Here is a 16,157-nt window from a genome sequence, read left to right as displayed (position 1 = left end):
CAGTACTTTTAAATCCTGAGAAGGATTTAAAAAATTATGTTGCTCAAGAAGATATGATAGACTGTAGTTTGAACAAGATGGTCTGTGGCATAAATGAAATACCACTAGTAAAGATACACATTAACAAATGACATCAATAAAGTGTAAAAAAAAGCTAAAGGTAGTAATATGAAGGAAAGGAATAAAACTACAAAAGGGAAAAGTAGGCAAAGTTTAGCACAGAATGGAGCTCTATGTTGTTGGAGAGAATACCATCGCTGACTGCCAGCATGAAAGAAACAAAACCAACAGGAAGGAAACAGCAGTCAAGAAAAATAATTGCAGGGCATTCACCTCCTCACCTCAAAACCATTTGAACAGTTCAGCATGATGAGTGCACTGCCAAGTAACATGTTCTTCCACTGTGGAAATATCTAGGACAGACGAGTCCTACTGCAAGAGACATTCTAACACATTTTCTATGGCATATATCACAGAACTTTAAGAATGTCAAAGGAAAGATTTATTTGAGAGAAAGCTACCAACTACTGAGTCAGGGCTGCATAAGCAGTTCCACTGACTGCAGGTGTAACTGATTATTTGCTCTTCAAGAATAGTACCTTACAATTACCACCCCTCCTCACATCTACTATTAAAGCAATCTAAACCATTCTAGCAGCAAAGCCTGTCCCAGTTGGCATGAAGATTTTAAGCCAACCAGAGAGGCATCCTGATACACTGCCTCAGAAATAATGATCCAACACAAGAAGCAGAGAAATTTGGCTGCAACTCAGCAGTTTACTTAATGCATCTTGCATTAAAATTCCTAAATTTACTATCTTAGCGCTATGAGCTTTGAATGGTTTATTCCAAGAAGACTGTTAGTGGAAAACTTCTGTATTAAACCACACAAACATTCAAAGAAAAAACAGTTTAGTCTGCTGCCTAAACTTTAAATCTTCAGGAATACTCTAGTATTATATCAAACTGCAGATAGACAACAAGCCACAATCATGATGCACCTAGAAGAGGACTACTGTGAATCCTTCCTATAGTCTCAACACCTGAGGAATGAGCAAACAGGTGCGACACTAAGACAAAAGCTCACAGACATTGCCTCCCTTGGCTTTGTTTCAATCTTTAGCCACAATCACCACTACACACATTGTTACATGCATCACACAGTCCTCCCTTCCAGTATCTCTAGCCAACCACATGCACAGTCATATACCGTAAGATGTGGAAACCCTTCAGAATCACACAAATCTATAGGGTTCAACTTTATCTCAGGGGTTGTCCATCATTACTAACAAACATGGATACAATGGTATAAAACCTGCAAGTTATTATACCTAGAACTTAAATAATCATCCTTCCTTTCCTTCATACTTCCTTCCCAAAATCCCCAATACTGCAAGCTTTCCATAAACACATGTAATTCCAAGTTCTTACTAGATTGACTGTAAAAAAAAAAGTCTTTAAGGAACAAAAAATGCCTTATTTTACTTTTATTGATATCTATTTCTGCTTGCAATCTCACTTCTGTACTGAATATTTGCGAGCCACAACTGAATTTTGAGGGCAATTAGATTAAAACATCCTTTAAGGAATGAGTTCACTTGTGATACAGTTGCAAGTGATATGCATAGTTCAGTTTTAAGCAAATCACATTACCAGTGTTGAATGGCATAGGAAAACGTTTATGGCTAATTATGGCTTTTGAAAACTACCTGCACTGTGAGTTTCAGTTAGACTAAAATTTTAAAGTTACAGCTTTATAATAGAATACCCCAGAAGTAAATAAGATCACCTGTTACTTTCTAAAGTTAATTTGTAGCTGAGGAAGATCTCAAATATCTCTAGGTCCTCTCCTAAGAAATCCAGATGCTAATTACTAATTCTACGCAACTTCCATAAATGCTGTATCAGTACCTTTATAAGTCAATCTTGTATTTGAAATGCATTCTTTCAAAGACCTAATTTGTATTTTCAATGCTATTCTACACTTATCTAACCTGGTGTTACACTAGTGCTATTCTTAAACTACGTATTTCTTTAAATACACCTAGAAAACTGAAACACAAAATTAACTCCGTATGTGACTAAACCAAATATAAGAAACTGAAATGTTAAGGCACATAAACATGTCCTAGAAAGAAGCAGAATGATAATGATAACTACCCAGGTAGAACATGACCATTTCAGGCATTTCATAACCACCAGATCACAAACAAACCTGTCAAATGGAACAAGAGCCACAGACCAGTCCATTTCAGCACTGACGGAAACCCCAAGACCACATTCTCAGAATCGCATAACATACAAATGGATTTTTCACCATTACTAATTATAGGCAGAAACATTTCTTTTTTTCCCCTAGCAATCATTTAATCTCTTCTTTGATTTATGCTCAGAAATTTCCACATTAAACACCCGCTGGTGAGCTGCTCAAACTCTTCTGGGCTCTTTTTTCCTGCCACGCAAAACCTGTTATTTTCTGTTCCCTCTTGAACCACACACATGCAGTAAAAGCATAAAACACATTCACCTGTTTAGTACAGACATTGCCTACATGGGTTGCTTACTAGAACTACGTAATTTGTCATCCAGAAGGACACAGACCATTCCTTTACCTCAGTTTCTTCTTGTCATAGAGTCCACAATGAATTATATGCATTGGTACATTTGAACTGTTATGCTTGTCCATTAATTTCTTTCTCCACCTTTTATTTCATACTGTCCAGTATAGGTATTTATTAACTCTTAATTAACTCTTAATAGGAAACAGGAGTAAAAGGAAAAAACTACTTGGCAAATAGGCAAGTCTTGAAGATTTAAAATATTATCAGAGGCAAACTGAAGAAGTAGTAGTAAAAATATTCATGGTTGGTTTGGTTTTATTTTTTTTTTCTTCCGTTCTTTCCCAAATTCCCTTGGCTCTTATTATAACAATGAATTCTTCATGGATGCTATTTGTAGATCATTTTTCAACGCTGAAAAAGCCAGCAAATATCCTGCTTTGTTTTTTTTCTCCTATCCCCCATGCAATTGTCAATGAGCAGTAGTAAATAAAAACCACTGCACTGAAATAAAAGTATATTGAGGCCAACAGGGAATAGACTTCAAGAGGATATAATAGAATATTTGACCAAATTTCCTACAGTTTCACACACACACAAAACCCCATAAACCTAAAGGATGTATTCACATGTAAGTACATATTTACAAAGCTTTTTTTAAAAAAACAAAACCAAAAAACAAAAAACTTCAGAGATGGCTACAGTGAGATTCTGAAATTCTTGTACATTATCCAGCATGAGGTGCATGGAAAACATAACCTTCACAAATTTCTTACAGCATGAAATTCTCCTTGGTGTTATATTTTATGCTTTTCTTTCTCCAGTTACAATCAAAGCTGAATATCCAAGTAGTAATGTGACACACTCTTGCTTTTTATTTATTTATATAGCAAAAACAATCATGTCATTTCAATATGAAATTGAACACCATCAGCTACAGTACAGCACTTCCACAAAATCTGAGATTTCACATACATAGCATATGAATGTTCCCCAGTTTCCCTGAACAAAAAATGGTACTAACTTGGACAAAGCCAAATACTCTAAAAGATGCAAGCTGAATTGCTCAGCTACAGTTTAAAATGGCATTTAACAGGATGTAAGTTCTTGCAGCCAGAAAAGAAAGTCCTTAGAAGCATGCATAGGAAGTTTCATTAAAGAAGACAATGATTTTGTTTGAGAACTGGAAGGAAGAGGCAACTCAGAAGAGTAACAAAATTTGCCTTGCCCTCTGCAAAAAACACAAAAACATCCAACCACAACAAACACAAGATTTGCAAAATAAAAACACACAAGACACAAACATGAAATAACTAGAACTGGTACTAAAACAGAAGATTAAAAAAAGCAGGAGGGACAGAAGAAAAATTTTGAGTTAGAAAGACAAATCATCACTCAAGTTCAACCTTCCACCCTGTTTTAAAAAAAGTGAGAATTCTTAAATATTGTAGATTTCCATCTTCTTTCAAGAAGGGAGCTAATATTTTGCACTGCTGTTATTTTTTTTTGTAATTTAAAGAGACATAACAAGCTAGTAATATTTACTTGTAATTACTGGAAGCAACTTATAAGGTAATTGTGATTGTTTGAGGACAGGCAATCTATTTCATTTTATGCACTGGACAGTCATATTTGCAGTTCTGCTTTTTTTATTAATTGCATATGACCTTCCCCAGACCAGTAATTCATTTTTTTTCCCCTCAAGAAGTTCTGGCTTTAAGATTTCAGTTTGCTTCCTAAGACCTAGAAATCATTTCTAATAAATAATATTTTTAAACTTTATTACTGTGAAAAGCTATCTTTAGGCATAGTTACAGCTTTTTTTTTTGGTCTTTTCTTAGGTTTTAAAAGTAATGACACAGAAAATCCCCTTACCTAAACTTTATAACTTGTCAGTTTCATTTTGCATTTTTTTTTTATTTTGAAAGAAGCAGTAAAATCAACTTACCCTCTTTGCCTTTGAATCTTTCCTGATCGTATCTGTTGTAGGCAGCTGGAATAGGTTGCTTATTTCGTAAAGTGGGATCCTAAAACAGGTTAAATAAGATTTGTAAAACATATTAAAAGATATTTGATGGTTTTTGAACTTCATAAAGTGGAACTGCTCACAAGTATAAAACTAGTTCACTTTTGTAGGAGTTTCAATGCATTTGAAAACTTCTGATATGCTTTCCTTCAACATCCACTTACAGTCTTACAGAAACAGAGCATAGAAGTACACACTGAAAGCAATGACAACAACCTGAGGCAAAACTGAAGTAGCAGTAACAAACTACATTACCTCAATTCTGTAAGTATGAAATCACTGAGTTTTTTTAGTATCTCAAGACTTAGCGGGGGAAAAAACCTGTCAACTGACAACTCATGATTAAGCCTTCAGCCACACACACAAAATGTTCCTTGCGAGCCTGATTAAGCTAAAATTCTGCTAAAACTACAGAATAAAAACAGATTTGGAGGAAAAAAAGGCATTGTGGGGAAAAAGGTTTAAAAAAGCATGAATCTAGGAGGCACAATAAATACTAATTCAATCTTTTTTGTGGATGTCTTAGGTATGTATTCACAACTATTCTGAATGGGACATTTGAATAGTCCTGTGCACAATTTACAAAATTCAACAAAAAGCAAATATTTAAATGTTAGAATTCATCTTGCTATTTAAATCTAGTTCTTTGTTAAATGCAGTAGCAGCTAAAACAAATCCAAGTATGATTAAATAGCTTTTATAGCAGACTGCCACTGAGTTCAAGAATATATTAGGTTTAATAGAACTCAATAGTAAACACCACAATGCAAAACAAATCCTGTTTAACACCTAGATAGACTTAAACAATAAAGCTCTAAGTCTGTCCTCCTGATTTATTACAGGCAAAAGAAAGCTGGTTCAAGCTGTTCCCACTCATGAGTCATGTTCCAGATTCTTAAACATTTGCTAGCCTATCTGTCAGAAAAACAGCAAAACATTTTGTTTGAAATGGCAGCAGTCTCATCTAATACATTTTTTGCAAATAGATGCAGGATGTCGCTAGTGTTTGATAGATGCAGAAGCTGGCACTAGGAGTTTAATCTCCAAGTAACAAGAACATATTGAACAAATGGAACTAATATATTCAACTCTTTAAATACCAATAAATGTAAGTTAAGTCAAAGAATCTGTGAAGTTATGCTTGAAAGTTGTTCATTCATTGGAACTAAACCAAAACAAATTTCATATTTAATAATGACAAGACACAGCCTTCATATTCATCAAAGTGCTGCTCTTACCGTTGGTGCTGTATTTGGTGCAGGTCTTTGCTCAGGCGCTCGGCCTTCTTCTCTGGCTTTTACTGATTGAAGAATTGCAAAAATATTCTTGGCAAAGTTCTGAAAAACACATCAGATACCCATGAACCTTGCTGTCTATCTGCATTTCATGTAATAACAACACAGATAGAAGACACAATTTGGTTAACTCGTGCTTCACAGAAAAACAAAACCAGCGTACAAATTTTGTAAATAGATGTTTTCTGATTATTTTTCTGTGTCAGGATCCAAACAGAGTCTTAAGGCATCGTTGCTATCCCCTATTCTTTAAGGCCAAACTTGCTAAAGCTAACTGGCTTCACTAAAGCACAAGCTAAACCAAACTCTTCACAAAGGGCTTGTAAACTAATCTCCTTTTCCCCTCTTGCCTACCATGCCCTTACAGTCCCTTTGGAACCCTTTGTGCTGTAGCAAGCAGGAAAAACTTTTACCCGAGATTTCCAGGACAAGCCTCACCTCTGAGGCCCATGCATCTACCCGCTAATCTATCCCGTCTGCTCACTTTTGGCCTCCTGACAGGATGTCTCGGTCACAGTCCCTCTGTCTGCCTAACCCTGAGCTGCAAGAAGCTTTCCTCCACTCAAGCATGCTCAGCTGCTATTAGAGAAGAGTCCTTCTGAAGCCTCAGGAGGCTTTCCCTGATCCTGCATGGAGCGGCTGAGGCAAGGCAGACAGGCAGCCACCTCCTGCACTTTCCAGCAAGGCTCTTGAGCACAGCAGAACATGGTTCAACTGGTTGTTAACAGCTGACAGGCACAAAGCTGTCACATTGTGGTGCAGTTCTTTTAGTATTTAGTTTGAATTATGACTTCACTCTATTTGGCACCAAGTAATTTAAGCAGTAGAGCCTTCCATTTTAAACTGGAGGAAGCAAGTACAGAAATCGCATTCACAAATCCTTGATTCAAGAGTCATCCAGAATAATTCTAACAACTTTATGCAGCACTTTTTCAGATAACCAAGTCATTGAGGCACAACTGAACAAATAGGTTATTATCAATCAAGGTTTTTAAAACACATTCCTCCTGGTAAGATTAGTAGGACTGCTTTACTCTCAACAAAAATATAAACACTAATTAAACTTTTGAAAAGCATATGCTTATTACATTACCACTCAATAGGCATTTTAAGCTACAGAGATATGTGTACACAATGTCTGTCATTACTGACAATTTTCAGTAATGGTTCATCAGTAAAAGAAACCTTATATCAATTAAGGCAAATGGCTTTTTTACTGGTTCAGAATAGTATAAAGTATTCACAGAATGCTTAGATTCTTCCAGAGTATTGTACGCTAACACTGAAGTGGTGTTAATTAACACCACTGGCATTACGAAACAAATGCATGAATTACAAAACAAAGACTTCTAGGGTGAATTTTGTAGAAATCGTTTAGAGCGAGCTATAATGCAAAGCTTCTCTAAGCTTGTTCGCTTGACCTCAGTCAGCACGTTGTCAACCTGCTCCAAGCCAGAGGGGCGGGAACTGGAAGACCACCAGAACCCACTTATAAAGGCAAAGCCATTCCTTGAGCAAACCCAGTTTTTTTCACAAAGACTGAAAGAACTCATAGAAAACTGTATTTGAAGTTCTTTTCAGTCAGAAAAATCCGGGGGGGGGGGGGGCTTGTGCCGCGGGGCGGGCACAGCAAAGGAAACAACTTTAAAGTGCCATGAGCCATGCACATATCAATTACACAAGGATACTCAAAATTAGCTCTGTTCTTCAGCAAATAAGTCTAACTACATGCTTTTACTGGAAATTCAGAGGTTTCTCCCAAACTGTGGACTGGGCAGCATATCAATCACAATTGTTGTCATTGCTGTGCTTCATCACATACTGTCTCTTGGAAACGACAAGCTACTCAAGTCGTCTGAAATTCAGGAGGAGGAACTAATTAAATAACAAGAGGAAGAATTTTGTAAGAGTGATTGTACATGTAGAAGCAAAGTCTCCTTTCACTCACAAGGAAGCTACAACCAGCTTTCACTCCATACTTCATTCATAAAACCTACAGTTAACATACTCTTAAAGTGAGCTTACATTTAAAATTACGATTTTTTTCAAGAGCATTTTAGCATCTCAGATTTTAATAGCCTGAAATTGCATGTCCTGGACCAAATTTTGATTTCTTTGAGGTAAAAACACAACAGGATTTTCTCCCATCTGCTGAAAAGAAGTCACTAATAAACATGGAACTACAAAGCGTACTTGCTGATGTCTTTTTTGCACAGCATAAAAATGCAGGTCCCCCATGGCCACAACTAATATCTGTTTGGAAGGGGAAAACAGCAGTGTTTTAACAAGCACTCGAACTAATATCATCATCTTGCTGTTCATTGGCTTGGTCAGGGATATGGGATTACATTACTGTGACAGAAAGAAACGATCGAGCAGGAAGTCCACTGCAGGTACCAACTGATTTGCAAAGCCCTGCAGAATTGCAAGACTGCTAAGTTTTCATTGTTCATCCCTTCAGAGATCAGAATACGAACATCCCCTAGCTTCTGCCCTAGATTTAATTAAACTTAATAGCAAATGAAACATTTTTATTACCAAAAACTTCTGATCTGTGGGACAGAGCAGAAAAAAAAAAAATCTGTGTCTCTGCACTGTCTTAAAAAAATTTGAAGATGTTTTAAAAACGATGCTTAAGCAAATCCTTAGTGTGTAGAAGGACAATGCCATTGATTCTTGTTGTCAGCTGCCTAGAGTGCTGCTACTCCCATGAAAGCTCTCTTTGTTGATTCCAACCATGTCTACACCTAATAATAATTCATCACCTGGGGGCAGGGGGCGGGGAGAAGAGGCAAAATGTTTCAGCAACTACCAGATTGGGCTTTTGATATTTTCTTAAAGAAAGCCCTAGCATAATAGATTTTTCTGCCCATCCTCCCTCATGCCTCTGAAAATAAGCCTCATGCACTAGATGTAAATCGGAAGGGAAAACAATGGTAGCCAACAGACAATCAATAACAGCACCTACGGTCAGATAAACATAGTCAATCTTACAGAAAGAGTCACGCGTATTCTTTAGGAAAGCCTGCAACAGTATGTAAATTCTCAAAATTTACTGGCACAGATGCTCTATCCCTTGCCAACATAGTGACTAACATATACCAAGCCAAGTTACTATCACTGGTGTTAATTTAACACCAGTCTGTTTAGAAATGCCAGAGCAAGTAAGATCATCCTGCTCTGCTGGGGGAGACTTAAGTTACATCACTACCAAAAACCCTTTTATAATGAAAGTACTTCCTTTTATATGTATCACAATTTGTTCTGAAAAATTGCAATCTTCATTCTGCAACCTATATTTAATTTCTGTAACCAGTCGTAACCTTAATGCTCATTAACAAAGACTTCCAGTCTAGCAGCTTTATCAGGCTAGCAAAAACCAATTTTTTTTTAAAAAAAAAATCTTTTTTCTAATAATGATCATCAAGGAGAAATATCAATTTCAACTTCATAGGAAACAACTCTTGAGGAAAAAAAATTAAAGAAAATATACTTCATCTCAATAATCTGAATGAAAATAAAAGATTAAATCTAACATATAAAACTAGAAGCATATACACTGTTACACAGCATGGCTTATATGGCTGTATAAAACTCCTATAGCTGAGTTGTAACCAATTTTTAATCAGATTTTACATTCTGGTATTCACTACTGACATAGAAGAACCTAGGAACAACCCTCTAAACTCAAATAAACTCTTATTTGAGCTGACAATAAGGATTTCTTGTTGGACACGCATCCCAGGATGATCAAGAGCTGCAGAATGCTATAAACATGGTCCAGACTTATAGTAGGGCTGGAGAAGGAAGAATCAAGCCCTTACCACATTTCTTTACATGTTTGCTTGATATACTCAGACATACTAAGTCCTTTGCAGCAACTGACAGACTGAAAGGCATGATGTAATACCAGAAATGCAATATTCTCGTCACACATTTTCAGCAATTCCTGTGTACTGCATGACAAAAATGTAAACAGTATTCAGGTGGTCTTGCAAAAGTAGAGCAGAAATTAAAAAATTGTTCATATGGAACATGAACAGATGAATTGTATATTTAGAAGAAAACATTTTGCACGTTTAAATTTAAAGCACATATTTAACTCTGGGGCCCTTCATTTAAGGCATCACTCTCCTATGCGTAAGAATTTGTATGTTCAACTTGTAAACTGTTCACCAACACTGAAGGTGATCTTCTCTCTTCCTTGCTCTTCTAATTTAAAGACAGTCCTAAAGCACTGCATTTTATATTGTGTGCTAGATTGCCCTCAGAATCAAAGGTTGGACATATGCAAGACTGATATTCAGGGACAGTCACAAGCAACTGCAAGCATGCAAATACATTGGTAGAACAGCTACGTGAAGTGTTGGTATCTTCTGCACTGTGCTTATTCGGACCATAAAAATTTCCATCGTTTCTGACCCAGCATCTTTCCTCTCCTTACACAAGAACCCTCCAGATAAAGGCCACAGCTAGAAACATGATCTTGAATTATACAGTTATGATATATTTGAATTGTATACACATGCACCTCTCCTGTTCTCCTTGTTTGCTTTCAATTGAGTAACATGTAAAACGCACAAGATGCTCAACTGCACCAACAGGCATGTTTGCAGAAAGCTCACGGTACCTCTCAAAGTACTCTCCATACACTTTTGACCCGTACATACCACACTACAGTAAGTCAGACAACAAGCATACTACCACACAGGCAATTTTTAAAAGAACCACCTAAATAAATAGGTCATCTTAGTTCTGCTTTCAGGAAAACAGTAGTTTAAGAAATTTGCAATAAAATACTGGAATTTACATAGCTAACCAACTGAAACAGAGTACATGACAATTTTTTTAAGTTGTCAGATTAGGGAACCAATAAAAAACTATTAATAAAACTGAACTTGTTACTAACTGCTGGGGAAGAAAAATAAAAATCAGACACACCGTTTCACAAAAAGTTACCCTGGGAATCAAATAACATTTCTTTATGTTCCAGTCAAAAAGGTCATTTAAGTATACTATAGTCTACCGCACTGAATTGAAAACATAGCCATTGGCCCTGTGTATTTGAGGACTATGTTTTCAGTAACCAGTTCCACTCCTCGCTTGTTCCCTACTATCTTCACTAAATTTCTATAGCAAGAGTATTATATGAAAGACAACCAAAACATTTAATTTGAAATAGAACAAAGGCCGATTCAGAAGCATGAAAGAGCAACAACACCATATCCTGAAGATACAGCACAAAATCTGCTTAAAAATCCCCTTCGTACATAATCTGAGTTAATTTCTCCTATGAATGCAGCATATAGAAACGTATTTTTTTTTAATAGTTATAAAAGTAGTGTTTCAGAATGGTGAAGTTATTTTACAGCTGACCTAAATTTTCTTTCAGGAGACATAATGCTTTGTTCTACAGAGTTTTCTGACAAATTCAAGGTACCTATTTACAAAACAGGATTCATTATTCCTCAATATGAATACAATTTTTATAATCTGGCCCATCTTTCTGTTAGGTGTTGTATTCAAAACGTTTGCACTAGTGCCTCACAGCAATACAACAGTCTTTAAGCTAATATAGGACAAAGTGGAGTTTGAGAACTTAAGCTATACCATGTCACTACACTTGCACGCAGCCATTCTAAAACCATACGCTTGTTCCATTTGAAAGCACTAATGAGGACACTGGTTGCTATTAACCTGGCACACCTTTGCCTTTTCAATTTTGTTACTAAATTCACCACTATTGTGAATTTCAGAAACACAGAACAATTCTGCCACCTAGAGCCCATACATAAAGTTGCTTTTACAATCAAATAATTCATTTTAAAATATCCAAAATTTTACTCAGACATTTTAGCTGTCAAAAGTTATTAAAATACTATATTAGTCTTGCTATAAAATTATTTTAGTTTCAATACTTTCCAGTTACAAGATCATATAAAAGAATTTACTGAAATTGTGGTAACTGTAGTATTAATCCCCTCACAAATGACTTCACTAGTAAGAATGCTCAAAAGGTATCAGAACAAAAACGAGAACTGAAAGGAACTGCAAAAGTGATTTCTCACAGCTTTTACTTCAAATACATTAGTTACTGTTAATAGGATCAACCCGACAAATTAAAAACATTAATTTAAAAAATAAAGTATGCAAATACTAACTGCAGTGGTAGTATTTTCCAGGTGATAACACAAAAGTAAAAACATTGACCACCATAAAGATAAGATTCATTTGGGGAAAAGGTCCTGCTATTTAATACTTATGTACAGAAAACGACAAAGGAATAACATTCTGAAATAGTTCAGAGCAAGACACTGTATTAGATAAATTTGCAATTGTGGGTTACATCCAAGGTAAATGCCACGTACCAGGAAATCGCTAATCCCTCTAGCTAGGTCAGCTATAAACTCCAATCATCTTACTCGGTTCCAGACTTCTCATCACCATGCACACAAACATACCCAGAAGCTGAGGGTGGGGTGGTTGGGAAAAATCAAGATTATAGAATTTAATACATACAACTCACAGTCATGCTCTATAAAGTGAAGTCAGAGCTGAGTCCATTCCCTTCTGTATTAACGTTCTTTTTTATGGATACACAATGCACCGGGCATCATCATCTTTTTTCCACAGAAAAGTACAGATTACTAGTATGTTATAACAGGACTGCAGAACTAAAGACATCAAATCTGAAAAATGATGAAGTTTTAACAACAACAACAAAAAAACCCCACACACAACAACAACAAAAAAAGTTGTTTATTTAAACAAATTGCTTGTTATACAAAATAAGATTCCTGTGCTTTCAAAACAAAACTTAAGAAAAATATGTGCTGGATAGCCTAGTCCGTGTCTTTCACATAAGAACAGAGGCTATAAAAATCTCAAGATTAAGGCAGAAAAACCATTTTATTTGATTCAGGCTTACTTCCTACTTTATTAGAAAGGAGAGAGGACAATTTTTTTTCATATAAAAAGCCATAATTCAGAATATTCTCTTAATTTTTTGGTAAATATTAAGCAGGAAAAAGATTAACTACCCAGATTGCGAGAGAATCAAATTGGTCAGTCTGCGGAAGTGAAGCAACAGCAAGTAATAAATGAAACCTTTGCTTCAACATTTCAACCTAGACCTAGCAAGTAATATACACATAAAGAAACAATCTTATATTGACAAAAAGATACAATTTCGTGACTCAAAGGTTATGAAACTACAGGGACCAAGTTTCACGTCACTTGGAACCCATACCAAGTTTTAACGCTCTACAAAGTTTTTCTGTTGTTAACAGATACCTGCATAAGGAGCCTGCATCTGGTCATTCTTCAATTTTATAAGCAGCTAATTCCATTAGAAAAATGTTTACCTCAAATACAGATTTCGCACGTCCAACTCACATGGTGCTACTTCAGAGCTTTCCCCTGGAACATATCCGGGTGCACAATAACGTTAAGACACCGTACAGGTCACTCGACTCCTAGTGCCTTGCAATGTCTTCAGAAGACTTACCCAAGGCTCAAGGAAGGCAGTAAAGAAGGGATTTACAGATCTGCTACAAGAGGCCAAGAAATCCACAAAACCAGCAGCTGGACATGTCCCATACAGTTGCAGCACACAGATTATATCAATATGTGTCTGTATATGGACTCACATGAAGTGTGTACAGCAATTGTTCCAGCTTCTTAGGCAAAGTGATTTAGAAAGGTTATGTGGTATAACCTTTAAGCCTTCCCATATATTTGATAGGATGGATTATGTTATTTCTCCTGTACGTAGGGTTAAAGTTCACTCAAGAAAAGGTAATACACTTGCAACTATAAGACAATATGACTGAAGAGTGCTACCCAAAGTTTTAAAATTTTAGCAATAATCTCTAGTATATCCCAATAAAGAAAAGTATGAAAGATTTTTTTAAAAAAACATCAGAAATGCTCCGAGCTCACTATTCCTATAAGAACACTGGATCATTTCACAAAGTTATAAATTCACAAGGCATTCATTAGTGCATTTCCAAGATTCCAGTTTTAAGATTTCTCTACACACAAGCACAGCACATTCAACCTGGCCCAACCAGTTACCATGCTGCTTATCTAAGCTAATCTTATTTCTGAGCAATCTGGGAGATATGAAAAAAAAAAAAAAAAACCCCACAAAACAGTAATCAAATATATCAGAAGTTACTGACAAAAATACACCCTCCAAATACACCTGTGAAAGCTGAAACTCCTGCTTAGGCTACTTAAATTTGTTTCTACAGGAAGAATTCAAGAGCCACGAACACATTTACAGTAGAGGTGGAATAAGGAAGTTTTTCCTTCAAAAAAGATTGCTGAAGCCTGCTACAGGACATCACAAAAATCAAAGGATTGTTCAGGAAGGAAAACAGAGGAAGGACATGAAAGGAAGGAATCCATTTCCGTTTAAACACAGCTTTTTCTAGGTGTTCAATGGTTTGTTTTACAAAACAGCCAGACATTTATCTAAAAACATGGACACAACAGAACTGAAACCTCTGCAAAGCAGTAATTCAAAACTTAACACTCCAAACACTTATGATGGTAAATATTCTATGTACGAGTTCAGAACTTTAGCTACTGGAGAAGATACCCAGTTCTATACACAAAGGTTCTCCCAATAAAGAAATTACAAAAGCAATATTTTGCTAGTATTTTCCCTGAAGATTTGCAGTTTCAAAAGTGTCAATATTAATTCTCACATATCTTCACCAGACAATATTGCAGTTCAAACTGATTTAACATCTATAAAAATGTGACAAACTTAACCTGCTCTCCAGAAACAGGTTCCATAGTCAATGGCATGACTACGTTATCAAGAACTCATTCATACCCCTCTAACACGATGTAAGTAAGCATCCAAAATTATTATGTCTGCGTTCTACAAAAAAGACCACCAAAAAAAAAAAACCCAAACAGTGAGGCTCTTACAGCAGCAAGATACCTTGTCTAAATACCAATCTACAGATTACATAAATTCCACTTTTTCTTCTTTAAACTTCTCTCCCTACACCCGTACTACTCCTCTCCCCCAGCATATCCAGCTGTACCGGGTCTGAAGATAGCAATTCCCTTACCCTGATTTTTGTGTGTTTTTGTGAAGACTGAGAATTGGACTGCATGAAGATTGAGGACAAACAGAAGTGATTAATTACTTAAAGCCCCCAACAATTGTGGCTGTTGAAAGAATGGTAAAGGAATTCAGAAGTAGCTCTGGCATAAAGTACTTTTATTGCTTTTGAAATCTGACTGAATTTTTGGTTAGACTGTCAGTTGACTCACCAAAACAGCAATGTTATGTTGCATGCCTTTAGTCAAACCTCAAATTAAATTGCTTTAAACAATACATCCTCTCAAATAGATCTAAAATTAAGCTACTATGAGAGGAAAAAAAAAACCTTAGACTAAGCAGATGCAATTTGGCTCTGAAAAATGATTACATAAAAATGTTACATTATTCATAAAATCTAGAAGACTACACTACAGACTCGGGGAAGGCCAACAGATGTTTAAAACAGCCAGTGCAGGATGACTCATCCACTAGCAATTAAATCAAACACTATTTCCAAAAGAAGGTAGAACTGCATAATAATCAGGCAGAAAATTATGGAAAAATACCTCAACAAAAAGTTTAAGCAAAATGTAAAAATAAGCAAGCAAACTGAAATTCTAGAAATCTTAAAAACAAAAGAGGACAGGTGAACTGCAATGTGTGATTTTACAAACAATAGCAACCTCACAAAATCAGTAAAACGACAGCCAGGGATCAACGCAACATCTGATTAAAAGAGGGTAACAGAGGGGGTCGTACAGATAAAGGACCTGTGTAACACATTATAGAAAGCTTACAGTCAAATAAACTTTGAATGACAACCAATGAATGATACTAAATGAATGACAGCCTGTCCCAAATAATTATAGCAGCAGGGCTGTACTGGCAATATGAATGGGACAGTACAGAGACTTCCAAAGAAGAAAACAGTAATTATGAGAGATTGCAGTTACTTTGTAGGTTGGATAAGTGTCAAGAAGGGAAGTGATGCAGCAATTAATTCTTTAGCTATTATAAGCAATTGCTTCGTGGAGCAACTGGCCAAAGCAGTCTCAAAAGAAAAAGCATCTCCTTATTTAGTCCACAGTACCTACTTTAGAGGGGTAGCTGCTTGTGCTGGTTTTGGCTGGGATAAAGTTAAATTTTTTCCATAGTACCTTGTATGGGACTATGTTTTGGATTTGTGCTAAAAACAGTGTTGATAATACAGGGAT

The 16,157-nt window shown here is 36.0% G+C and overlaps 1 protein-coding gene across 1 annotated transcript in view; it reads right to left on the bottom strand.

Moving 5' to 3' along the window:
* The window catches only part of CDC73 (cell division cycle 73), a 113,888-nt gene that overhangs the window by 81,601 nt on the left and 16,130 nt on the right, over positions 1-16,157 (bottom strand). The window contains exons 8-9 of the mRNA XM_075710888.1: positions 5,823-5,921; positions 4,507-4,585 (exon numbers count right to left, since the gene is read on the bottom strand). Of these exons, the coding sequence (XP_075567003.1) occupies positions 4,507-4,585; positions 5,823-5,921 (178 nt within the window). The remainder of the gene's footprint in view (positions 1-4,506; positions 4,586-5,822; positions 5,922-16,157) is intronic.

This window comes from Pelecanus crispus, chromosome 5 (genome assembly GCF_030463565.1).
Source record: "Pelecanus crispus isolate bPelCri1 chromosome 5, bPelCri1.pri, whole genome shotgun sequence".
NCBI lineage: Eukaryota > Metazoa > Chordata > Aves > Pelecaniformes > Pelecanidae > Pelecanus > Pelecanus crispus.
This window is presented reverse-complemented; position numbering and strand designations above follow the sequence as displayed.